General features: G+C 37.3%; 6 protein-coding genes across 8 annotated transcripts; 3 read left to right on the forward strand and 3 right to left on the reverse strand.

Moving 5' to 3' along the window:
* Window positions 1–43: 43 nt before the first annotated feature.
* On the reverse strand, window positions 44–869 carry LOC115625983. The gene is made up of 2 exons (XM_030521229.1): window positions 709–869; window positions 44–649 (listed from the first exon to the last, which is right to left on the reverse strand). Exons 1-2 carry the CDS (start codon window positions 825–827, stop codon window positions 97–99), a joined length of 672 nt encoding a protein of 223 aa, XP_030377089.1. The 5' UTR covers window positions 828–869; the 3' UTR covers window positions 44–96.
* Window positions 870–987: 118 nt separating this feature from the next.
* LOC115626099 lies at window positions 988–1,778 on the forward strand. The gene is made up of 2 exons (XM_030521351.1): window positions 988–1,353; window positions 1,421–1,778. The coding sequence occupies exons 1-2, from the start codon at window positions 988–990 to the stop codon at window positions 1,700–1,702; spliced, it is 648 nt and encodes a 215-aa protein (XP_030377211.1). The 3' UTR covers window positions 1,703–1,778.
* Window positions 1,700–2,170, reverse strand: LOC115625938 (dolichyl-diphosphooligosaccharide--protein glycosyltransferase subunit DAD1). Its single transcript, XM_030521175.1, has one exon. The coding sequence runs from the start codon at window positions 2,112–2,114 to the stop codon at window positions 1,776–1,778; it is 339 nt and encodes a 112-aa protein (XP_030377035.1). The 5' UTR covers window positions 2,115–2,170; the 3' UTR covers window positions 1,700–1,775.
* A 550-nt stretch (window positions 2,171–2,720) lies between these two features.
* Window positions 2,721–11,110, forward strand: LOC115625707 (proton-coupled amino acid transporter-like protein CG1139). Of its 3 annotated transcripts, none has more exons than XM_030520849.1 (8): window positions 2,721–2,790; window positions 3,210–3,369; window positions 3,441–3,542; window positions 5,986–6,160; window positions 6,451–6,835; window positions 8,667–9,200; window positions 9,319–9,491; window positions 9,559–11,110. In XM_030520849.1, exons 4-8 carry the CDS (start codon window positions 6,016–6,018, stop codon window positions 9,801–9,803), a joined length of 1,482 nt encoding a protein of 493 aa, XP_030376709.1. In that variant the 5' UTR covers window positions 2,721–2,790; window positions 3,210–3,369; window positions 3,441–3,542; window positions 5,986–6,015; the 3' UTR covers window positions 9,804–11,110. The 3 variants fall into 3 exon arrangements, with proteins under 3 accessions (XP_030376709.1, XP_030376711.1, XP_030376710.1); XM_030520851.1 differs by having other exon boundaries at window positions 6,463–6,835; XM_030520850.1 differs by lacking the exon at window positions 2,721–2,790 and having other exon boundaries at window positions 3,172–3,369.
* A 4,440-nt stretch (window positions 11,111–15,550) lies between these two features.
* Window positions 15,551–19,117, forward strand: LOC115625932. Its single transcript, XM_030521169.1, has 3 exons — window positions 15,551–16,642; window positions 17,181–18,347; window positions 18,618–19,117. The coding sequence occupies exons 1-3, from the start codon at window positions 15,614–15,616 to the stop codon at window positions 18,798–18,800; spliced, it is 2,379 nt and encodes a 792-aa protein (XP_030377029.1). The 5' UTR covers window positions 15,551–15,613; the 3' UTR covers window positions 18,801–19,117.
* A 2,192-nt stretch (window positions 19,118–21,309) lies between these two features.
* LOC115626115 lies at window positions 21,310–21,748 on the reverse strand. The gene is made up of 2 exons (XM_030521370.1): window positions 21,706–21,748; window positions 21,310–21,622 (listed from the first exon to the last, which is right to left on the reverse strand). Exons 1-2 carry the CDS (start codon window positions 21,713–21,715, stop codon window positions 21,360–21,362), a joined length of 273 nt encoding a protein of 90 aa, XP_030377230.1. The 5' UTR covers window positions 21,716–21,748; the 3' UTR covers window positions 21,310–21,359.
* Between the last annotated feature and the right edge of the window lie 1,933 nt (window positions 21,749–23,681).

Raw genomic sequence — 23,681 nt, forward strand, 5'->3', positions numbered from 1 at the left:
TTTGAGCTAATTTGAAAAGCTCTTCACTATTAAAATACTACAATTAACAATAACCGCTCTCATTTTTATTTCAACTTATTATATACATGTATCATATTAGTAAAGTATTTGCTCCGGCGGGTGCTGCTCCTCTATTTCCCGTTCAATTTCCTTCATGCGCAGCATAAGATTGAAATTTTGCGTCTCCTGTTTGCCGGTTAGATACATTGTGAGCAGCGCTTGTAAAGCAATAATTGACCCCAAAACTGGTACAATGGGACGTGTGAATTTTCTCCACAGCTGAAACACTTCCATAGGACTCTCTGTTATTGAGGGCAGCCGGTAGGTGTAATGGCGCGTGGCAAACATAAAAGCAGCAAGTGGCGCCAGTATAGATGGATAGACCACGCCTAGAGCCGTTTGAAATGCAGCTGCGCGCACCTGTATGCAGACGGGACATTCACTCAAAGGGTTCACCAATATAGGTCGCTGTATAAAGAACTTGTGCGTCAGCATGGTGAACATGGCAGGGACAACTACAATAGGTAAATAGCTCGAAAATCGTCCACTACTGCCTAGGCGCAGCTTAGTTCGGTAATGATTGTTTATATAGGCTCCACTGGCTGCTGCTAGCGCGCTGATAATGCCGGGTGTGTATCGTAGAGACCAACTGGGCCAACGAGAGCGATGTTAGGTAAGCAGACAAATATAAAAAAAAGCGCTACTTACACATCGCTCATCTTGTCCCAGGCTGTTATAATTTTCCACTGGTATCGTAGAGCTTGATCCTCTGTGATAATAACTGCATCCTGTGGCAGTTCCCCTCTTCTTACACGTGTTAAGGCCATTTTAAATAATAAAATCACATAAATTTGATTGACCGAGTGAGCCAACAGCTGTTTTCGCCGCAAGGTTTGTGGCTGCAAAGTATCGATAGTGGCGAATAAAATTGTTGTTACACAGCACTTAAACACAGGCAATCAAAAGATTTATCATTATGCTTTGAAAATGCCGCACAAACGCCATACCGGTCAATTTTTGAATAAAAACAATTGCATACAGAGTCGTGTGCAATATACAAACTCTTCTGAGCATCCACCAAATGTTTGTGTGTATCAAAACAATGGATCGGTTGATGAAAATTTGTCAACAACGGAGGCGCGTGAATATGGCGGTGAATTTTGTACGGCTCCCGAATCGGCCAATTACATAGCGCCTGAACACCAGGAAGCTATTGTAAGACTTGCAACCCCGCATTATAATACAACAGTTCGCAAAAGAAATGAAATCGCCATACTGCATCAAATGCGTCCTGTAGCAATACAAAACGACGTTGATCTTACTCCCCGCACAAAGATGGCCATCGCACCAAAGGTAATTTATAGAGAATCCATTTTTTACTCGCAATGTCATCAATATCAATACGTCACGCTACCAACAGGTTACGCAGAAAATGAATTTCCCACTTGACCGTCCAGCTGTTTTCAAGGATTTGGTTCCGTTGAATGTAAATGACTCGATATTGCAGCCGCTCAAAAGCAAGCCTTTTAAAAAGGGTTCCTCGAAGGAGCGCAACTCAGAGGCACAGGAGCCCCAATTGGCCGACTATGTCGAACAGATTGAACGTGTTGAGCTGGTTATACCGGAGCCCAACATACACTTGGATTTCCCTCTGGACGATTTCAACTTCTTCGAGGCGTTCAAGAAAGTTTACAATAGCTAGCTGGTACAAATTTTATTTTAATTAAACATTAGATCAATGCAAATACATGCCCAATAGAGCGAGCTTTCTCTGCTTAGCCTATGAAGTTCATTACGACTAAGTGTAGTATTACATGGGCGAATATGAAATCAGCAAAGCCGCGTTCCGGTGAGATTCCCGCGAAGACGGTCTTGTTTTGTGGATTCGCTTGCAATCGAAGGCACACGCCCAGCACAAAGCAACTCACGGTGCTGATGAAGCCAGAGAGGAAAGAGTTGAAGGGAAAGGTGCCCACAAGACAGCAGTAAACAAACTGTATGATGCCGGTCAGCAATATGTAGCCCAAATAAATGTCCACCAACTTTAACTTTTTGGGCGTGTGTTGTACATAATCGTTGTAGAACTTTTGAACGACAGCGGTTGTTTCCACCATTTTTCGTTTAATTTACAATTTACTTTTTTCTTTCAGAAATAGAACCACGTCAAGCTGACGTACGAAGGTATCGATTAATGGAGTTACGATGTCCACATCTAAGTCGATTTATATTATTATCGATGCTGGTGCGCAGTACTTGGTGTTGTACTTACATTTTTCAGTTAGATAGTTGTTAGCCATTTAAATTGATTATTGATTTTGTGCTGTAATAAACAATAAAAATGTAAATGGAATGTGTTAGCTAATGTTTAATTTATTAATTTATTTGTGATTCTGTTGTGTTGCTAGCAGCCGACTGTTCGTTGGACTAACAGCCGCCCTATTGGCTCGACTTAAGCAAGTCTGAACTCTGTAAATACTTAAACTAAGTTAGGTTTAAGTAAAATTATAATATACAAAGGCAATAAACAAATAAATAAATATTTATTGTTTTTATTTATTACCTTTTATTCCATGGTCAATTATGTATACGTATTAAACGTTTTCAATTTGGCGCCTAAATGATGTATATGTGAATGATATGTCGCAACCTTACCATCGCTATACTAACACGTCAAAAAGAAGAGGGTCGATATAAATCAATTCGCCGCAATTGTACAACACTGAAGCGAAAGTTGGCAGCGAAGAGTCAGTGTTTATTTGTGTGGTGTGGAGCGTCGTCTTGGTGCGGGAGGTGGTTTGCTATTATTTTGTATATTTAACGAAATTTACATTTTTAATTTATGACAAGTGCACTTTAAAATACTATAGCGTAGATTTGCTGTAGTTTAAAGTCGCTCAGGACGTTGCATGTTCGATGACGCTCTAAATATCTAGGGAATTTTCAATCGCCTGTTGTTGCTCATAAGAGCATTGTCATCAAAATGTTGCGCAGACCAAAGAAAATTATTGATATGAATTGAGTTGTATTTGCTGTGATAAGTTGCCTCTTATGTTTACACTGTGTTTGCTTTTTTGCGTGTTTATGTTATAAATTTTGTCATATGTCAACAATATGCTGTCAGTACTTCCTTAGCATATGGAAGGAAGCATATGTCGATATCTGGACATTAGAATTAACCATTGCACAATATTTGTATGCATATTATGTAGACAACTTGCACATTGACGTGGTGACCTTCTGAGGCTGTGCGCGCACTTTTTTCATTGCCAACGCGCGCCACAACAATTGAGCCGAACACCCACCCATCCATACATTCAGAATTACCCAAAATCGATGGAGGACCTTACACCATTGACTGCTCTTCAACAGGTATGCAATACAATTTACTGTCCTTTTTGTTTAATTTTATTTGTTTACATATGCATATGGTTTTCTTGCAGTTTTAGTTCAAACATTTTTGTTACACCAATTGACAAACTGCCCACCAAATACCCGAAACTTCATTCAATACCTCTATTACCTCGAGCTCTGGTTTTTGTTTAGTAAGTAAACTACTTATTTTATACTATTATATTATTTAGTTTATTGTTTGTATTTGCTTTCATCGCACAACCAAACGCCTCTGATAAGCAGCGAATGATAAACAACTTCTGTCTGCACACTCTTTATACATATGTTAAAAGCTGAATTAGATTTTGTTTACTTTATTCACAGTCGTGTTATTTTTTGCACATATCAACATACATACAAGTACATATTTAATTAGATACACCCACAGAATTTTATTTGCTGTTTGTACGCCCCAATTTCATATCAAATTCATTTCAATGCAAAGATCACTTAGCACTTCACTATCAGCTCATTGTCATTAACAACAAAACGTTTAGCATTCAATCTAATATCTAATTAGCGGCTGTTGTGTGAAAAATATTATAGTTATAGGCATATTATTAAAAAAAAAGTGATTTTAAATTTAAAGCGCTTGGCAACATAATATGCCTTTATTAAGTAACTTTTCAATCAATTTGTTTGTTTGCCGTTTATTTTACTTCTAAAAATACAAAGTGACTAACTGATTTCTTCTGTCATATCATAAGGTCGCTCTTTGTATTCATTTTATAGACATTATCAATTACATAGAAATGGCCAATTCGACTATTATTAACTAGGAAGAATGCTATCTTCGTCGCTCCGAAGATTGTATACCTTATCAATATTTTTGGGTTGATGATTTGTATATTTTCAAAGGCATACAATTTTAACATATTTTGAGAAGCAAAAGAACGATTCTTTTTCAAGAAACAACAGATGAAATGTTTAAGGAAAAATGAAGGAATTAACGAAACATATATTCACATATTTTAAATTACGATCATTTCGCCATTTGTTTTAGATTTAGAGGCAGCGAATTAACGAAAGTTTAATTGCAATAAGCATGAAAAGCCTGCCTAATTGAAAATAAAGTAATTAAAACGTACATACAAGTCTTTTATATATATATACATTCAATTTTATACATTCAAAGTCGTATAAATGTATTTTAACGTTATTGGCAGGTTTTGCTTTGATTTCCGTAGAGAAAACACACACATTTGCTTACAACATTTAAAAAATTATATACTAAAATATGCTTTAAAGCTTAATCTATTTAAACAACAATTTCTAAACTCATTTGCCATTTCGTATAACGTGAACCTCTACGGCATTTGGAATAAACCTGTGTAATTCTTAGGTCTAAAAAAGTAATATAAAAGTAATATCTACTTTGTTTTTGGATATTCATTTTAAAATTTATAAAATGTCTTTTCTAAATGTTGTTTTCCACTGCCTTTAAAGATACGAGATTTTAATGCCTCGCCTTTCTGATTTTACATTTTACAAATAGGCTATACAAAATATTCATCGACGCAAATCTATGGTGGTACCTACGCATACCCCCATACATAAGTATATATTAATATGAATTTAAAGATTAAAGATCAATGTGTCATTTGCAATCATGATTTTACACAATAGTTTGATTCTATTCAAACTGAAAATTAACACGTAGCTTATAATTGCAATCGGGCTGAAAAAATGGCATGGAAATACAATGGCAATTGCGATTTTTATTGCTTGGATATTAAAAAAAATTTTAATTTGTGAAAGCTGAACAATTGTTTACTTTGTACGTTTAAATTTACTCATAACTTTGTTCATTGAAAGCTGTAAAAAAATAAATTTCAAGCTAAAAGCTCTCACTTACTTATTTTATTATTATTATTTATATTTTAACAGTTAAATTATTAATTATTTAATTAAATTTTTGCATCCCGAATTGAAATCGTTTACAATTTTCAAATATAAATCTTAAAACGAAATATACTTTATATTTTTCCCCTGAAAAAAAAAAAAAGCTTTTCATATTTGTAAAACCACACGAGTTGTGTGGTTACGGGTGACCTAATTTCGGTTAATTAAGTTTTAAAAGTTAATAAATTATAACTCATAAGTAATATTACATTGTGATTGGGCACAATCTTTTACTCATAACTAGGCTCTCTTATCGCTGTGCGGAGTTGAATTCCTTATTTTTTTTCTTGCTGTTTCCTCTGCCAGTTTATATACTAAGTGATTCATCACAGAATTTGATATCATTAATGAATCGATCGTGCCCGCAAACGACTCCGAGTCCAAGTCCAAGTTGAAGTCGCAGAATCGAATCAAGTGCAAGGCTGAAAATTTTCCACGCCTGTCTGGCTGGCACGCGTCTGGAAAGCGACTGCGTGAGCTTATCAACAATGCCCACGCATTTATTCTGCTCGCATTGCAAGACTTAAGTCAGCGGAAAATTTTCAAAAAGAGAAAAATAAATTGAGAACGCTTGCACTTGGATCGGCAATCGCATTCAGTTTCAGTTCAATTACTGCAGCCAGCGCGGGCAGATGTTATATAATATACCTACAGCTACGACGAAGTCATTAACTTCGAAATCACTATTTGCAGATCGCCGAGCCCGCAGCACGCAAGAAGAAAATGTCGGAACGCCAACCGTTGCTGCTGCAAAGCGATGCCTCCGACTATGAGGGCAGCCGCATCACAGCCCCTCCGGTGCGTCCTCTCCGCAGCTCCCCGCCGGATAGCACGCTGGTAAATGTCCAGAGCGAGGATAGCATTGCCGGTAAGTTCCTATTCCATAGAGCTGTGCCCGAGCGCAAAGCCGATGCGAAGTAGAATGAAGAATTTAATGTCGAAGAATCTTGTACATATACGGTTGTAAAATTTAATTCGTACTTGGAACAATTAAAATTTTAAATTAGAATCCGTTTAAATTATCTCGCGTGATCGTGAAAGGCCAAAACTGTTTTGAAATTTGTTTCGTGACGGCACGCGCACAGCTCTAGTTCTTTCCTTCAGCACTGCAGCAGTGTTTAGAGACTAAGCCATGTTGTTGTTGTACTAAAATCTCAGTGCATGCCGCAGCAACTTCAGCAGATGATGAACAGAGCAGCCAGGCGGGTGAGGAGGCCGGAAAGTCTGTCTACGATCCCGCACATCATCGCGATCTGGAGCATCCCACGTCTAACTTTGATACACTGGTGCATTTGTTAAAGGGAAATATTGGCACTGGCATTCTGGCCATGCCGGATGCATTTAAGAACGCCGGCTTATACGTCGGTCTCTTTGGCACTCTACTGATGGGCGCCATCTGTACCCACTGCATGCACATGCTGGTCGCCTGCTCCCACGAGCTCTGCCGGCGACTCCAACAACCCTCGCTCAACTTCTCCGAAGTGGCATATTGCTGTTTCGAGACGGGTCCTTTGAGTCTAAGACGCTACTCTAACCTAGCCAGGTAAGGATATTTCCATTTAAATTCAGTTTAAAACCATGTGGAAGTTCAATATAATTTTTATAGAGTAGTATGTATTAGTAAGTTACGTTACGTTTATTACGCACCACAAATTTGAAATCAATCCAATTCTCGCTTTGCCAAGCCTTGGCATTTGCTATGAGAAATTTCACAATTTAAGTCCACAATATTATTTTTTAATTTATCAAAAAATTCACAATTTAATTCTCGCTTTGCCAACGCTTAGGTACTTGGTTTGAGAATCGCAGAGGAGGGCGGTCATAATATTTTTATTTAATTTATCAGAAATTTCACTATTTAAGTCCACAATATTATTTTTTAATTTACCAGAAAATTCACAATTTAATTCTCGTTTTGCCAACGCTTAGGTACTTGGTTTGAGAATCGCAGAGGAGGGCGGTCATAATATTTTTATTTAATTTATCAGAAATTTCACTATTTAAGTCCACAATATTATTTTTTAATTTACCAGAAAATTCACAATTTAATTCTCGCTTTGCCAACGCTTAGGTACTTGGTTTGAGAATCGCAGAGGAGGGCGGTCATAATATTTTTATTTAATTTATCAGAAATTTCACAATTTAAGTCCACAATATTATTTTTTAATTTACCAGAAAATGCACAATTTAATTCTCGCTTTGCCAACGCTTAGGTACTTGGTATGAGAATCGCAGAGGAGGGCGCCGACAATATTTTTATTTAATTTATCTCAAATTTCACAATTTAAGTCCACAATATTATTTTTTAATTTATCAGAAAATTCACAATTTAATTCTCGATTTGCCAACGCTTAGGTACTTGGTTTGAGAATCGCAGAGGAGGGCGGTCATAATATTTTTATTTAATTTATCAGAAATTTCACTATTTAAGTCCACAATATTATTTTTTAATTTACCAGAAAATTCACAATTTAATTCTCGTTTTGCCAACGCTTAGGTACTTGGTTTGAGAATCGCAGAGGAGGGCGGCCATAATATTTTTATTTAATTTATCAGAAATTTCACTGTTTAAGTCCACAATATTATTTTTTAATTTATCAGAAAATTCACAATTTAATTCTCGCTTTGCCAACGCTTAGGTACTTGGTTTGAGAATCGCAGAGGAGGGCGGTCATAATATTTTTATTTAATTTATCAGAAATTTCACAATTTAAGTCCACGATATTACTTTTTAATTTACCAGAAAATTCACAATTTAATTCTCGCTTTGCCAATGCTTAGGTACTTGGTTTGAGAATCGCAGAGGAGGGCGGTCATAATATTTTTATTTAATTTATCAAAAATTTCACAATTTAAGTCCACGATATTACTTTTTAATTTACCAGAAAATTCACAATTTAATTCTCGCTTTGCCAATGCTTAGGTACTTGGTTTGAGAATCGCAGAGGAGGGCGGTCATAATATTTTTATTTAATTTATCAAAAATTTCACAATTTAAGTCCACAATATTATTTTTTAATTTACCAGAAAATTCACAATTTAATTCTCGCTTTGCCAACGCTTAGGTACTTGGTTTGAGAATCGCAGAGGAGGGCGGTCATAATATTTTTATTTAATTTATCAGAAATTTCACGATTTAAGTCCACGATATTACTTTTTAATTTACCAGAAAATTCACAATTTAATTCTCGCTTTGCCAACGCTTAGGTATTTGGTTTGAGAATCGCAGAGGAGGGCGCCGACAATATTTTCATTTAATTTATCACAAATTTCACAATTTATTGAACACATATACATATGAACATACATACATTATTAATAATAATTTGGTACTGCCATTACAATTAAAAACTTATCATATTTCTTCACTACAGACGCGTCGTCACAACATTCCTGTTCATTACCCAAATCGGATTTTGCTGCGTTTACTTTCTGTTCGTAGCGCTGAATATAAAGGCCGTCTTGGATCATTATTTTGTGTGGAATGTATTAATTTATTTGGTGATAATGCTTGTACCGATGGTGCTGTTAAATCTGGTTCGCAATCTCAAGTACCTGACGCCCGTCTCGTTGTTTGCTTCGCTGCTCACCATTGCCGGATTGGTGATTTGCTTCACCTATATTCTACGGGATTTGCCGGATGTAAATACCGTCAAACCGGTGGCTACTTGGGCCACTCTCCCATTGTACTTTGGCACCGCCATCTATGCATTTGAGGGCATTGGCGTAGTACTGCCGCTGGAGAATAATATGCGCACACCCCAGGATTTCGGCGGTTCTACCGGTGTTCTTAACACAGGGATGGTCATTGTGGCCTGTTTGTATACATCGGTGGGCTTCTTCGGATATTTGAAGTATGGCGAGGGTGTCAAAGGCAGCATTACATTGAATTTGCCGCAGGGCGATGTGTGAGTATTGTTCTATTACAAGTAGTATTCATTAATTATACATTTATTACAACAGACTTGGAGATCTAAGTATTATTTCTTCACTCCTATTGACATTCTTTTGTTTTGTTTACTGCAGTCTGTCGCAGATGGTTCGTATTTGCATGGGCCTCGCCATATTCCTCTCCTATACGCTGCAGTTCTACGTGCCCGTAAATATTGTGGAGCCCTTCGTGCGTAGCCATTTCGATACGACGCGACTCAAGGATTTGGCTGCAACCGTGCTTCGCGTCGTGCTGGTCACATTCACATGTAAGTGCAGATATTTAGTATAACTATATAGACCATCTCCATTAAATAATATTTGTTTGTTTTTTAGTCATGCTGGCGGCTTGTATACCCAATCTGGGCTCCATAATTTCGTTAGTTGGCGCTGTTAGCAGCTCAGCGCTGGCGCTGATCGCACCACCAATCATCGAGATAATTACATTCTATCATGTTGGCTATGGACGCTACAATTGGATGCTATGGAAGGATATTGCGATTTTAATCTTTGGACTATGCGGTTTCGTTTTTGGTACATGGGCGAGCTTGGCCCAAATTTTAACTCCGAGCACAGATTAATTGCAAATGATGCGAATGCATTTAAATGTTCGCGAATTTAGGCAGAAAGCTTTAAAAGAGTATTAAGATTGGGCTGCAGCAACGGTATGGAATAGCGAATAACAGTTTTTTCTTTATTTAAAAAAAAAAATGGTTTTAGTCTACAGTTTTGCAAACTTTGTTTTGTTTGCTTCGTTTAATCCGGCTGCCAAAATTTTACACATACAAAATTTCACTTTTTCTCAACGATTCATTGGAAATCGAAATTGAAAATGAATATGCAAATCCTAAGTATTACATCTACAAACTAAGTGTGAAACATTTTGGCAATCGTCTGTCTGGTAAAACCCTTGTTTTATATCTTGTAACGAGTCGTAGAAAGAAAGTTTCAATTCAATTTGTAAAAACAAAACTTTAACCAGATCTTGTACAAAATACTTGTATCGCCGTTAAGGCTTGCCCAGCTAATCATAGGCTATTGGATATTTTTAGTTTTGTTGTGGAAGCTACTTTTACTGCTGGGCAGTATAAACGACTCATCACTGTTACTGCAGAACAATTAAAGTACACCATATAGATTATACAATTAGTTGCTACTGTTTTAGGTATATTAGGTTTCTTCTATGTTTGTGTATAGACGGTGCTTGCGACCCTCTGCCAAAGACTTGCGGGTACCTCCGACTGTCATCTAAAGGTTTTATTTATGTATCTACGACAAGAGTAATTTCAAACGACACATGTATGTGGCAGACAATAATTAGCAGCTTAAGTCAAATATTCTGTGTCAAATGTGTTAGACCAATAATCAAAAGAAAATAGTTCAAATGCAGATTTTAGTTCATTAACTCAACTACCTGTTAGTCTTGAAGTTCTTTCTTAAAAAGTTATCTCTAATTATGTAAGTTTTCAAAGTGTATTCCAATATATTTTCAATGGAATTTTTGTAAGCCAAATCTGAATGATCGCACAACGTAAGAAGGGATTTTTGTAAAGTATTTTTAAACAATTTAGTTATTATTTGTGGTTAGCTGTGTAGCTCATTCCAAATCCAATGGAAAACTTCTCACATGACCAGTTGTTGTGTAAAAAAAATATTGTTTATGCATAACACACAAAATCATATATACGCCTATATGTATACAAATATATATATATAAATATACCCATAACATGTGTGTGAAAATTATTATATTATCTATTATAAAAAATTGTATGCCTATGCCAGAGAAAACAATTCCTGGCTTATACAAAACTTATGAATATTTAAATATTTCTTTATATCTTAAGACTACGACAAAAGACAATAATAAAATGTATTTAATGTTTACAAAAAAAGATATTAATGTGTGATTTTTCATTAATTTAAATGGTCTTATTTTACATTAAAAATGCTGAAAATTTAAATAACCAATAATAATCACTCCGACAAGAGGAATTCTTAAAATTATGGGATCAGATCAGATCAAATGAATCTTTATGCGAAAAAGTGATTGATTTATGAAGAACTTGAATCCAAAATGTAAAAGTTTTATGGCCTAACTATTTAACCAACTGAGTCTGTTTGTTTAATTCCTTAAAAATGTTGTCATGAGGCCGAAATTACATTTGCTTAAAGAGTTTTAGTGAACTACATACAAGGGTAGGCCACTGCCCTTTGGCATACGAATATTACTACATACCAGTCGGGTTATTATTTCTGTTATCTTTACCTCAAATTAAAATCAACCATTCAGTTCAAGATACAACAATTAAAATTTCGTTGCGAAAGCAACATTTTTAACATTTTCACATTATAACACATGTTAACAATGTTCGAAAAAAGAATGTTGTGAACTTCTTTGTATGCAGTTGAGTTGGTTGAATCGGGTCGATCGGGCTATATAAAAGGTTGGAAGGCACTCTTCATTATCATTCAATACCAATCATTCCTCTGAAGTAAAGCACGAGTTTCTCCTCAAATCAAAATGAAATTTGGTGAGTCCTATACAAGTATATCTTACATCTACGTATACATTTTAATCCTCAATTGGGAATTCTCAGCTCTAGCCTTCCTTACCTGTGGTCTGATCATGTGTTTGGCTGTAACCTACGGTACTGACTGCGATCCTCATGGAGACAATAAACCAAACTGTACCGAGACCAGTGAGAAGAAGATTCGTAACTTTTGGGACGCAACACGGTATTGGGTATGCGTAGAGGACGAGGCCGAGTCGGAAAGATGTCCAGATCAACATCTGTTTGATCCCAAGATCGAGGAATGCGTTTTTTGGAGCGAATGGGAATGGTATGAGCCATGCAAAGATTTGGAATAAATTATGTGGCTCATATAATACATCTAATAAAAATATATATTTTTAAATATCTTTTATAAATACCCATAACCAGTAGAACTCATAATAAGCCCACTTTGTAAAAGCTTTAATAAATAATCTATATATTGCATATTAATTAACACTTTTCAATATTCGCATTATCCAATTTGGACCAAAGGCATATCGTTGAAAAAAATAAATCGAGTTAACGTGCTGAAATCAGTACAAGGTACAAGACAAATACATTTGACCTTCTATCTGGATGAACGTCTGAAATGAAGAAACGACGGAGCCCACAAAGACCATATTTATATTATTGATCGGATCGCTATAGCATTCCATTCCTATTTTACTTATGTTTGCGTTTCTAGTACTTTAAATTATTTAATTAGTTAACAGCTTATAAAAATCAATCAATAAAAATAATTAAAATGAATAAACTTCGTCGTATAATGTCCAAAGTTTGCGACAGAATTAAGTTTTTGTTCATTGCTTTTCTGAAAAACTGTACGTTTTTAAAGATTATATGCTATTATGGGAGAGCTGGTTCCAGGTTTGCATTATTTCTTATTTTGTTTATGCTTTTTCCCCATGATATCCAAGTTAAAGGATTATTTTAAAAGATAAAAGCATGAAGAAGGATGTTTTGGTAGGTATCGGCGTTTAAATAATTTTTACGACAAGACAAAATCCTATATCGATTAGTGGCGAAATCTTAGGTAAATAAATATATTGGATTTGTTGTCATGTCCTATGATATTCCATAATTTTTCTCTATGTGCTGCCAATCTAGTCTATCGTGTCTGGTTATTATTAATCAACTAGTTTTCTGTTATAGGGATCCGTGAATAGAATAAAATACTTTCTTCGATCGCCAAAAACCATTCTATTATGAGTTATAGTATGAGTATAATGCACTTTTCAAAATATGCTCAATTTAGCAAGTCACTGCATACGATTGTTACTGCATACTGGTGTATTTTGGGTAATTCACTTATCTTTATCTTAAATTGAAATCAATCAACCACTGCAAGATACAGGTAGAAGAATTGAAATTTTCTTGCACAGGCAAATTTAATTCATTTTAACATGTTGACATTATAACACATGTTATCAGTTTTCGAAAAAATATAATTTCAATTCGACAGATAATAATGTGAACTCGAAGCTGGATCCGGCTATATAAAAGGTTGGAAGGCACTCTTCAATATCATTCAATACCAATCATTCCTCTGAAGTAAAGCACGAGTTTCTCCTCAAATCAAAATGAAATTTGGTGAGTCCTATACAAGTATATCTTACATCTACGTATACATTTTAATCCTCAATTGGGAATTCTCAGCTCTAGCCTTCCTTACCTGTGGTCTGATCATGTGTTTGGCTGTAACCTACGGTACTGACTGCGATCCTCATGGAGACAATAAACCAAACTGTACCGAGACCAGTGAGAAGAAGATTCGTAACTTTTGGGACGCAACACGGTATTGGGTATGCGTAGAGGACGAGGCCGAGTCGGAAAGATGTCCAGATCAACATCTGTTTGATCCCAAGATCGAGGAATGCGTTTTTTGGAGCGAATGGGAATGGTATGAGCCATGCAAAGATTTGGAATAAATTATGTGGCTCATATAATACATCTAATAAAAATATATATTTTTAAATATCTTTTATAAATACCCATAACCAGTAGAACTAATAATAAGCCCACTTTGTAAAAGCTTTAATAAATAATCTATATATTGCATATTAATTAACACTTTTCAATATTCGCATTATCCAATTTGGACCAAAGGCATATCGTTGAAAAAAATAAATCGAGTTAACGTGCTGAAATCAGTACAAGGTACAAGACAAATACATTTGACCTTCTATCTGGATGAACGTCTGAAATGAAGAAACGACGGAGCCCACAAAGACCAAATTTATATTATTGATTGGATCGCTCTAGCATTCCATTCCTATTTTACTTATGTTTGCGTTTCTAGTACTTTAAATTATTTAATTAATTAACAGCTTATAAAAATCAATCAATAAAAATAATTAAAATGAATAAACTTCGTCGTATAATGTCTAAAGTTTGTGACAGAATTAAGTTTTTGTTCATTGCTTTTCTGAAAAACTATATATTTTTAAAAAATTATGGGAGAGTTGGTTCCAGGTTTGCATTATTTCTTATTTTGTTTATGCTTTTTCCCCATGATGATCAAAGTTAAAGGGTTATTTGAAAAGATAAAAGCATGAAGAAGGATGTTTTGGTAGGTATCGGCGTTTAAATAATTTTTACGACAAGACAAAATCCTATATCGATTAGTGGCGAAATCTTAGGTAAATAAATATATTGGATTTGTTGTCATGTCCTATGATATTCCATAATTTTTCTCTATGTGCTGCCAATCTAGTCTATCGTGTCTGGTTATTATTAATCAACTAGTTTTCTGTTATAGGGATCCGTGAATAGAATAAAATACTTTCTTCGATCGCCAAAAACCATTCTATTATGAGTTATAGTATGAGTATAATGCACTTTTCAAAATATGCTCAATTTAGCAAGTCACTGCATACGATTGTTACTGCATACTGGTGTATTTTGGGTAATTCACTTATCTTTATCTTAAATTGAAATCAATCAACCACTGCAAGATACAGGTAGAAGAATTGAAATTTTCTTGCACAGGCAAATTTAATTCATTTTAACATGTTGACATTATAACACATGTTATCAGTTTTCGAAAAAATATAATTTCAATTCGACAGATAATAATGTGAACTCGAAGCTGGATCCGGCTATATAAAAGGTTGGAAGGCACTCTTCAATATCATTCAATACCAATCATTCCTCTGAAGTAAAGCACGAGTTTCTCCTCAAATCAACATGAAATTTGGTGAGTCCTATACAAGTATATCTTACATCTACGTATACACTTCAATTCTCAATTGGGAATTCTCAGCTCTAGCCTTCCTTACCTGTGGTCTGATCATGTGTGTGGCTGTAACCTACGGTACTGACTGCGATCCTCATGGAGACAATAAACCAAACTGTACCGAGACCAGTGAGAAGAAGATTCGTAACTTTTGGGACTCAACTCGGTATTGGGTATGCGTAGAGGACAAGGCCGAGTCGGAAAGATGTCCAGATCAACATCTGTTTGATCCCAAGATCGAGGAGTGCGTTTTTTGGAGCGAATGGGAATGGTATGAGCCATGCAAAGATTTGGAAACAAATTAATTGTTTAACTTCTACTTAATTTTTACTATTACATAAAACATTCATAACATGCAATAACTATTAATTATCTCACTGTGTTGAGACTCTAATAAAATGTATTATTATTCGAAAAATGTGTGTGTTGTTTGACTCGAAAATTCTCCAGATGCCTTAGTAGTCAAAATCTTGTTGGATTTTCGTCAAAATTTATTTTCGACGCAGATCTCTGCAGATAGGTTATTCCCTTTTTTTTAGACAATCAGCCCCATATGCGTAGCCCTGCTATAAAAACAGGGTCCAAGTAGGTTACTGCAATGCCGATTGTTCTCAGGCCGAAGAAAAAGAAACCGTCTGTGTGCCCTGCCCCTCTCTGGTATCGGGGTCTGTCCAACGAACAAGTTGATGCGGCTAAGGCGCTGCAGGATGCTCTCACCGACGACATACATCAGGGCACCACTTATCGGGTACATCAATGCCTGTTCACAATTGGCATATCCCCCATGGCTACCTCCGAGGAGCTGTCCGTGATTATGAATTGTAGTCGTGGCAATGATTTGGCGTTTCTCTACTTCCTCATGTGCGCGTATTACAAGTCCGAGCCCCGCGATAACAATATTACGGGCTTCAATATCAACGAGCAGTACATTCTGTCCTGCATTGCTAAGCTGGACACACCGTTCACTTTGGAGGCATTGGATCGCATTCTGCCGTCCCCCCCAAATACTGTGGCTGCCCCAAGTCCCATTCCTCAGGTCTCAACGAAGAGCGAGAAGAAACGCTACCAACTCTCAACTCCATATCAGGCATCCAATAAGGCTGCTGGTGTAAATAAAGCGCCTTTACCAGTCTCGACTCCATATCAGGCACCCAATAAGGTTGCTGGTGTCAAGAGATTGCCTTTATATGTCTCCACTCCATATCCGGCATTGAACAGGTGTGGCGATGTTTCAACTCTATATCCGACATCCAGGTTGGGGGCCGGTGCATCGCCTTATTTTCAAAAACAACCGCGACCCTCAATGCCTCCAGATACGAAAAAATACTTAAGTTCGCCACCCGCTACTTCTGCCACATTCGAGGACGAGCCACAGCCCTACCAAGGAAGATCGCGTGAGGAGAATCGATGGTTCGCCACTTATGAGTTTCAGCCAAAGAAGCGCATAACAAAAGCAATTGTTACCGAGGAACTCAATAGACTCTTCGACAACATCGATTGTATTCAGCTTGATGGGTCGGAATCCTTGTGTACCTACCATCGTAACATCAGAGATTTGGAGAGAGATACCTATTTGGTAGAGGCAAGGAAGCGTTGCTTGCAGTTACTGCAGGGACAACGCAAGGAGGTAAGTGAACAGGTACAACGGGCTACGGGATAAAAGATTAGATAGGAGGTTCATTAGATGGTTCCACAACCAACTCAATTATCCATTCCTACAGCTTATAAATTTCCTCTAATTAATAATAAAATCAAAACTATGGTTAGTTTGGGATCACTTACAATCTGGAGAATTGCTGTGCATCCCTAAAAGTCTTTCTGTTTTAGGTAAAAAAAAATTGTTTTTCCGAGCAGAACTGGCCCCACAACAGTTTCCGTCCTTAACTATCTTAGCTTAACTAACAAATATCATTACATTAAGGAACTATCCAGATTCATCAGCGATCTTAATTTGTATTTAAAGCTCACAGGGATCTAAAGTAGAATCCTTGGTATAAACCCTGCGGTCCGAATATAAAAAAGTGCATATTAGTTTTCAATGGAAGGTACCCATAATCCGTTTCTTATCTATGTAAGTCTAGCGTGTATGGAAATCGGAAGCATACGGAAACTTACTATTTTTTTTCTTTTTCTATAACATCTTTGACGTACCTATTTTGCTTTAGCGGACACGACAGCGCATTGCTAGCCAGCTGGAGAGGGATGTGGAGCGGTACATGAAAGAGTTTGGTCCTAGGTGGAGTGATCTGAAGCCAACTGTGCCAGCCAGTGATTGCAAAGTCTGCAGTCATTTGACAACTGAGCCCACAAGCATAAAGGAGCCTGTAGTGCTGCTGGTGAATGGTGGCGAACGCATTTGTAGCCCACTCGTTAGCCTTTGTGAGGAGAAAGCAGCTCAGAGACTGCATTTTTTTGGGCTCAGATGTGGGGATGCTTTTAACGCTTGTGAGGAAGACAATCAGCGACTTCCTGGTGGTCAGGACAAGCCTGAAACGCAACAACAGCAACTGCCAAGACCTGTGGGTCATACGCAAACCATTCCGAGGATGCAGCCAAAATGTTCCTGCGAAAGCGCTGATGGGCCCAGACGAACACCTCTGGGCGAATGCAGCCACAACCAACGAAATGTGAATAGAGGTTGCCTCCGCAGAAGATCGTCACGCAGAGCCTCCAGGCCTTCGAAACGCGCTCCTGTGGAGCTTCCCTTTTTTCAGCCACCGTCGAAGCATAAGCCCTACGCCTTCGACTACGATCGTGTCTTTGATATTGGCGCCGGCCCTAGAAATTCCGAGGAAAATATTAAAACGAATTTCGTACGGGCTCTGCACAAACCAATCGATCAAGAAACTGAACTCAATTCCAAGTCTTTTGCAAACTTAGCCCCATATCAGCGGGTGGATGTGATCGCTGCAGTCTCGAAATGTGCTAACAAAATTATTGAGAAATTTGTGGAATCGGCACCACCCTATATTCCAGAGACACCATCAATAGTATCCACAAACGAACCCCCGAAATTGAGTTTCGAGGACCGCACAAGCTTTGATCCAAACGATGATGTTCTAATGGATCAGATGCTTAAAGATGCCTTCGGTATATTGCGCCAGGATGCCAGATACGTGTTGGCCTCCTTGCCCGATGGTCATCTGCTACCTGTGCTACGTGAGTGGGTCAGAAAGCGATATGGCAAGCGATATCCTTCAGTCGAAGATGATGAAATCAGAAAGAAATTGTTGGCTCTGGCCGAAAACTTATCGGCGCCCAGACCAAAAGCCCTTTTTCAAAACCGGAATTTTCCACACAAATATGGAGAGCTGGGACGCATTAGGAATGAGGTGAGCGATTCGAGTGGTTCCCAGGAAATGAAAGTGCAATCGCTATCTGCAGTTTTTTTAGGCTGAGTTATATTAGTACCGAACTGATTGAACATATAGTTCGGTGCCTATAAGGATATGCTATTTATAGTTTTCCTTACATAAATTTGCCTGCAAATATTTTAAAACGATAGGTCTCTTAGTATAAGTATATGTATTGAACTTTTTCTTGTTCTTTCAATTCCCGGGAACACTATTAGTTCCACTCTCTCATATCAAATATACCCGTAGGCCAAGGAGTACACCAAAATATACGAAACCAAAGTCGCGAATGAAATAATGGAGGGTGGACGACGCTGTTGGCAAACTATGAAGCTTGATCGCTGCCATGGGCATGATATGCGGAATACATTCTTTTCCTATATGCCTAATCGAAGACGCGACATAGTGCTCCCTCATAACGCGTGTCGCTGAGCCGAAGAAGGGATTACCTAAATTACTTTGGAATATCTCATTTTTGGAAAAACATTTTCTATCGGTTCTTTTTAAATCGTAGGCCACATCTAGAGATATTGCTTTGAGCCTTGTACAGCGCTTATAAGACAAATGCCCGTATATACCTATGTCGGTAATTTGTCTTATACGCTATATAAGATTCAGAAATTTCCATAGATTTGCTATACAGTTGATTATAAATTTGTTTAATGCTAAATTATTTTTAACGTTGGACAAATTTGATTGAATTCTTAATTTTTAAAATTCTGCGTTTTCATTTCATATTTTTGTGTATTTACGAGTATTTCAAAATATTAACTTAACAAAATTTTGTGTTAATGAATTTTAATATTATATATATTATTTATATTTATATTAAATACTTCACTATATTTCTTATTTTCTCCAAAACAGAAGTGGAGTGAACAAATCCCTTCGTGCTACAATTTGCAATTTTTTTTTTATATATAGTAAGACATATGTATTATCTATTCTAAATGTGGTTGGTTTAGCAAGCAAGGTCGTTCGTTTTAGCCCATTGATAATGAAATTTAAATTGTTTGCTTGACTTCCCGATTTTGGCTAAGCGAGGGCAAATATTCAGCCACCAACTACCAACTAAGACGTGCCCAGCGACTAAGACTCCCACAAGGGCCGGGGGGAAATAATAAAAGCTATAAAATTGTATGAACACGTTCGTCAACCCATTTGCTATGCCGAGCACATAAACTGAACCAAAGCGGCAAACTGCCATTAAACCTTAACAGCTGACCGGGCGCCATATAAAAGCCCCACCGACATCCAACGAAGTCATCAATCAACAGCGAATCGAGCAAATCAAAGCATCATGTGCAAGTACAATAAACTGTTTGTCTTCTACACCATCTTGGGGATCGCCCTGTGGACGGGTGAAGTGAGGTGTGCATCGGTTTCGAGGCGAAGCCAACGCCAAGAAGTAGCCCCCTATCCCTCGGCCGAGGAATTGAAGCCGGAAATCCCATTTGAGGAGGGCGTAGATGCAGCGCCCGATCAGACTTATGGACCACCTGATCAGACCTATGGACCACCTGATCAGACCTATGGTCCACCAGACAACACGGTCGAGCAGCTTCCCAGTGCAGATGAGCCGCTAGATTTTGTGCCCGATCCGGACGCAGAGGAAGTACAGCCCACAGATCCGGCACCCGCTCGTTTCATTGCCCGCGGTGGCCGTTCAGGTCAGCAGCAGAGTCGCCGTCCCGCAGTCCTCACCCAAAGACAGCGACTTGCTCGTCCACAACGTCTTGTACTGATTACGGATAGCGAAGATGTTGCTGCTCCTGCCTCTCTAGGCTACTTGCAACCACTTCGTCTGATCAGTCCAGCTCAAGCAGCACAGCTGCAACTGCAATTATGGTAGATCCAATCTATCTATGATGGACTTCTCTGTATAATGATTAAAATAACAAACGAATAAACGAACCTATTTCACAATCAAAAGTTTGAGTTCTATTGAATGTGTTTCCCAAAAATGTAGCTAATTATGAGCTAATGGACTATGAATAATATATCTAAATAGTCCTTTGTGAAATAGATTCTTGTGCATTAATGTAGTCTATCGGGTGCACATAAAATAAAAATAGATTTGTTATAAGTTTAAAGGAATAATATGCTTTTGTGTTAATGCAATTCAAACAAGAAAGGAATGCTAAAGTCGAGCAGGCTCAACTCTTAAATACCCTGTACCACCCCACAAAAAAATAATATGCATCGGAAAAAATGAACAAACTCGTCCTTTCTCGGGCTCAAGAGAATCTGTATACCAAGTTTGGTTATTCTAGCTCTTATACTTTCTGAGATCCTTGCGTTCATACAGACAGACAGACAGACAGGCGGAGAGACGGACATGGCTATATCGACTCGGCTTGTCATGCTGATCAAGAATATATATACTTTGTGGGGTCTACCACGCCTCCTTCTGTGTGTTCCATGTACACTCGCACAAAACTAATATACCCTTGTACCCTTTGGGTACAGGGTATAAAATTTTCAACTAGCATATGAAATATAAATAAAGCCTATAAATATAATATATTTTATAAATTATAAAAATGCTAAAAAAGTTGTTAACCAAGTTATCTCACTTCAATCTCTCTGATGTGCAAAGCTTTCAAATATTTTATTTTCTAATCTTTTTACATACTTGTAGTGAGTCGAAAATCTTTGTTGAATGAAAAGTAATCAATATAATAAATCAAAAGGGTATAGTACATCAGACAAACCTTTATTAGCTCGTTAATCAAAGCGTTCAACAGCCATTATAGGCGTTGCGCTGCTTATCATAATCGGCGTTTCTTATCTGTGCCAAAATAATTAATTTTGTAGCATAATGTTTTCCTTCTCAAGTTGTTCACAATTGGCAGCAATTGCCAATTTCTTTACCACACTTACATACAAGTATACTACTTGTATTTCAGCATTATCTGCTGGTGTATGAGATATTAAAAAGTGTTTTTCTAATCATTTCGCAATTTTTTATTCATTATTTTTGGAACAATTCTATTGGCATGGAGCATACCATTGCCATACACCCCAGTCGACACAAGCGCCGCTCACGGGATCGAAGCCCTGTGCAATTGGGCATTCAACCGCCTCAGCAACGCCTCCGTTGCACACCCAGTAGCGTGTCGGGTCCCAGAAGTTGCGAATAGGGGTAGCGTCGGTGCCGGAACAGGTTGGCTGGTTGTTTCCATCGGGATTGCAGCTAGAGTCCGCACCGTAGGCTACAGCCACGAACACAGCCAGACAGAGAAGAACAAGAGCTGCGACATGGGATATATAGTATTTACGTATGAGCACTACGAATTTTGGAAGCATATACGTATATGGTGAAATATATACTTACCAGATTTCATATTGATAGGAGTGGTTACGCTTCAGACAAACAATTGCTACTGAATACTACCGAACAGTGCCTTTCGGGCTTTTATAGTTCGAATAAAAGTTAGATAAGCGCTACAGAGTGTCGTTGGAGTTGTATTAATATTACTTATCTCTCGAGGTCGTGTTGCAATTTTTTTCCTCTTTTTTTTGCCACATCAATACTTTGTCGCGTTTCTAATACGCGTCACTGGCTTATTGCTGCTACGTACACTATCTTGATGGATGATTATGGTTGGCCCGCCAGTGATTAATTGGTATTACTTCGAGAATTGTTTGGCAGAAGAGAAAATTCCTAGATAGCGTATATACATTAGAGCCTCGGCGAACATTCGCCACGTTTCCCAACTTGCTTAGAATCCGGCGAATCAATTTTATTGCGGTAGGTCGGTTGCTAACAACGGGTTACGGGTTAGGTAATTGCTAGCGGTACGACGAAGTCTGCGCAAACGAGGCGCATACGAGTTTTGGAAAAATGCAGTAAAAACTTTTACTGGGAGATTCTTTGATGCCAAGGGTAATTTGTTTCGGACCCTTTTTATACCCATTACCTGAAAGGGCATGTGCGAATGAAAAATGTAACATGGAAATGAACGCTTTTCCGACCCAATAAAGTACACCTAATTCGGTTTTTACACGGTAGATTGGTTCCAGAAGAAGTCGTGTAAAAAAAGACATTGATCATAGGTTATGTTAAATAAAAAATTTTTAATTTTCAAACCGTGCATGTACATATATTATTGATCAGCATTTGAAGCCGTGCGAATTTAGGTATGTCTGCCTGTCTGTTCGTCCGTTCGTATGAACACCTAAATCTCAGAGACTATAAGAGATAGGGATACCAAATTTTGCACACAGATGCTTTATATTTGTACGAAATAAAGTGTATTTTTATATGCTGTACCCGATGTGTGAAAGGGTATACTAGCAGTGTGCGAATGTCAGTATCACACAAAAAAATGTGTGTCCGTCCATTCTAGCAATTCTGTCTTGGTGTAGCATATGAAGAAGCGACATCTCATATTAAAGCAGTAAACCATCAAATCTTCCAAGCGTGTAAAATTTTATACACATAACATATTATTAATGAAGCCAGAATGTTGGCTACATCGGATTTAAGTTTTCTTCTTTCTAAAATATTAAGAAGACTAAATAGTCCTTCGAAATGCTAGGCTATTAAACATTTCTTTTTATATTTTTGAAAATTTCATCAAAAATAATTATGTACTTAATAATTATAATCTGAACTGTGATTAATGTTGTTTATTTAAGAAATTTAGCTTAACATTTTAAATAGGGCTAATAAGTTATTTAATTTTTAGGGATGTTTGACGATCCTTAAGTTTTTTAAGGTCCGTAAAATACGATTTATCGACACAGACGATGTTGCTTTTTTAAGTTAGAAAAAAAAAAGATTAAAAGGGCGAGAATAGTTAGTACCTATAAGTAGTAATTTGTGTAATTTTTGGGCAACTTTTGCACGTTGGTAACTAATTCTAGTGGAAAGTATTTCCCGTTTCTATTTGAGATAATAAAAAACTTGTTTATGTTTTATTGTTATTTAATTTTTAGGGATGTTTGACGATCCTTAAGTTCTTTAAGGTCCGTAAATTACGATTTATCGACACAGACGATGTTGCTTTTCTAAGTTAGAAAAAAATAGTTCAAATCGGCAAGAATAGTAAGGACCTATAAGTAGTAATTTGTGTAATTTTTGGGCAACTTTTGCACGTTGGTAACTAATTCTAGTGGAAAGTATTTCCCGTTTCTATTTGAAATAATAAAAAACTTATTTATGTTTTTTGCATTTTATTCATCATTCTTGGAAGAATTCTACTAGCATGGAGGATACCATTGCCATACAGCCCAGTCGACGCAAGTGCCGCTCTTGGGGTCGAAGCCCTGTGCAATTGGGCATTCAACCGCCTCAGCAACGCTTTC

Source organism: Scaptodrosophila lebanonensis, unplaced genomic scaffold (assembly GCF_003285725.1).
Source record: "Scaptodrosophila lebanonensis strain 11010-0011.00,11010-0021.00 unplaced genomic scaffold, SlebRS2 tig00000080-arrow-pilon, whole genome shotgun sequence".
NCBI lineage: Eukaryota > Metazoa > Arthropoda > Insecta > Diptera > Drosophilidae > Scaptodrosophila > Scaptodrosophila lebanonensis.

What these genes read in the sequence shown, in the direction of transcription:
- LOC115625983 (XM_030521229.1), bottom strand. Translation starts at nt 827, where the DNA reads ATGGCCTTAACACGTGTAAGAAGAGGGGAACTGCCACAGGATGCAGTT. An exon ending in TGGGACAAGATGAGCGATGT is followed by an intron (nt 650 to 708) that starts GTAAGTAGCGCT and finishes TCGTTGGCCCAG; the next exon opens with TTGGTCTCTACGATACACAC.
- LOC115626099 (XM_030521351.1), top strand. Translation starts at nt 988, where the DNA reads ATGCCGCACAAACGCCATACCGGTCAATTTTTGAATAAAAACAATTGC. An exon ending in AGATGGCCATCGCACCAAAG is followed by an intron (nt 1,354 to 1,420) that starts GTAATTTATAGA and finishes CGCTACCAACAG; the next exon opens with GTTACGCAGAAAATGAATTT.
- LOC115625938 (XM_030521175.1), bottom strand. Translation starts at nt 2,114, where the DNA reads ATGGTGGAAACAACCGCTGTCGTTCAAAAGTTCTACAACGATTATGTA.
- LOC115625707 (XM_030520849.1), top strand. Translation starts at nt 6,016, where the DNA reads ATGTCGGAACGCCAACCGTTGCTGCTGCAAAGCGATGCCTCCGACTAT. An exon ending in AATTTGCCGCAGGGCGATGT is followed by an intron (nt 9,201 to 9,318) that starts GTGAGTATTGTT and finishes TGTTTACTGCAG; the next exon opens with TCTGTCGCAGATGGTTCGTA. An exon ending in CGTGCTGGTCACATTCACAT is followed by an intron (nt 9,492 to 9,558) that starts GTAAGTGCAGAT and finishes TTTGTTTTTTAG; the next exon opens with TCATGCTGGCGGCTTGTATA.
- LOC115625932 (XM_030521169.1), top strand. Translation starts at nt 15,614, where the DNA reads ATGCCGATTGTTCTCAGGCCGAAGAAAAAGAAACCGTCTGTGTGCCCT. An exon ending in TGCAGGGACAACGCAAGGAG is followed by an intron (nt 16,643 to 17,180) that starts GTAAGTGAACAG and finishes ATTTTGCTTTAG; the next exon opens with CGGACACGACAGCGCATTGC. An exon ending in TGGGACGCATTAGGAATGAG is followed by an intron (nt 18,348 to 18,617) that starts GTGAGCGATTCG and finishes ATATACCCGTAG; the next exon opens with GCCAAGGAGTACACCAAAAT.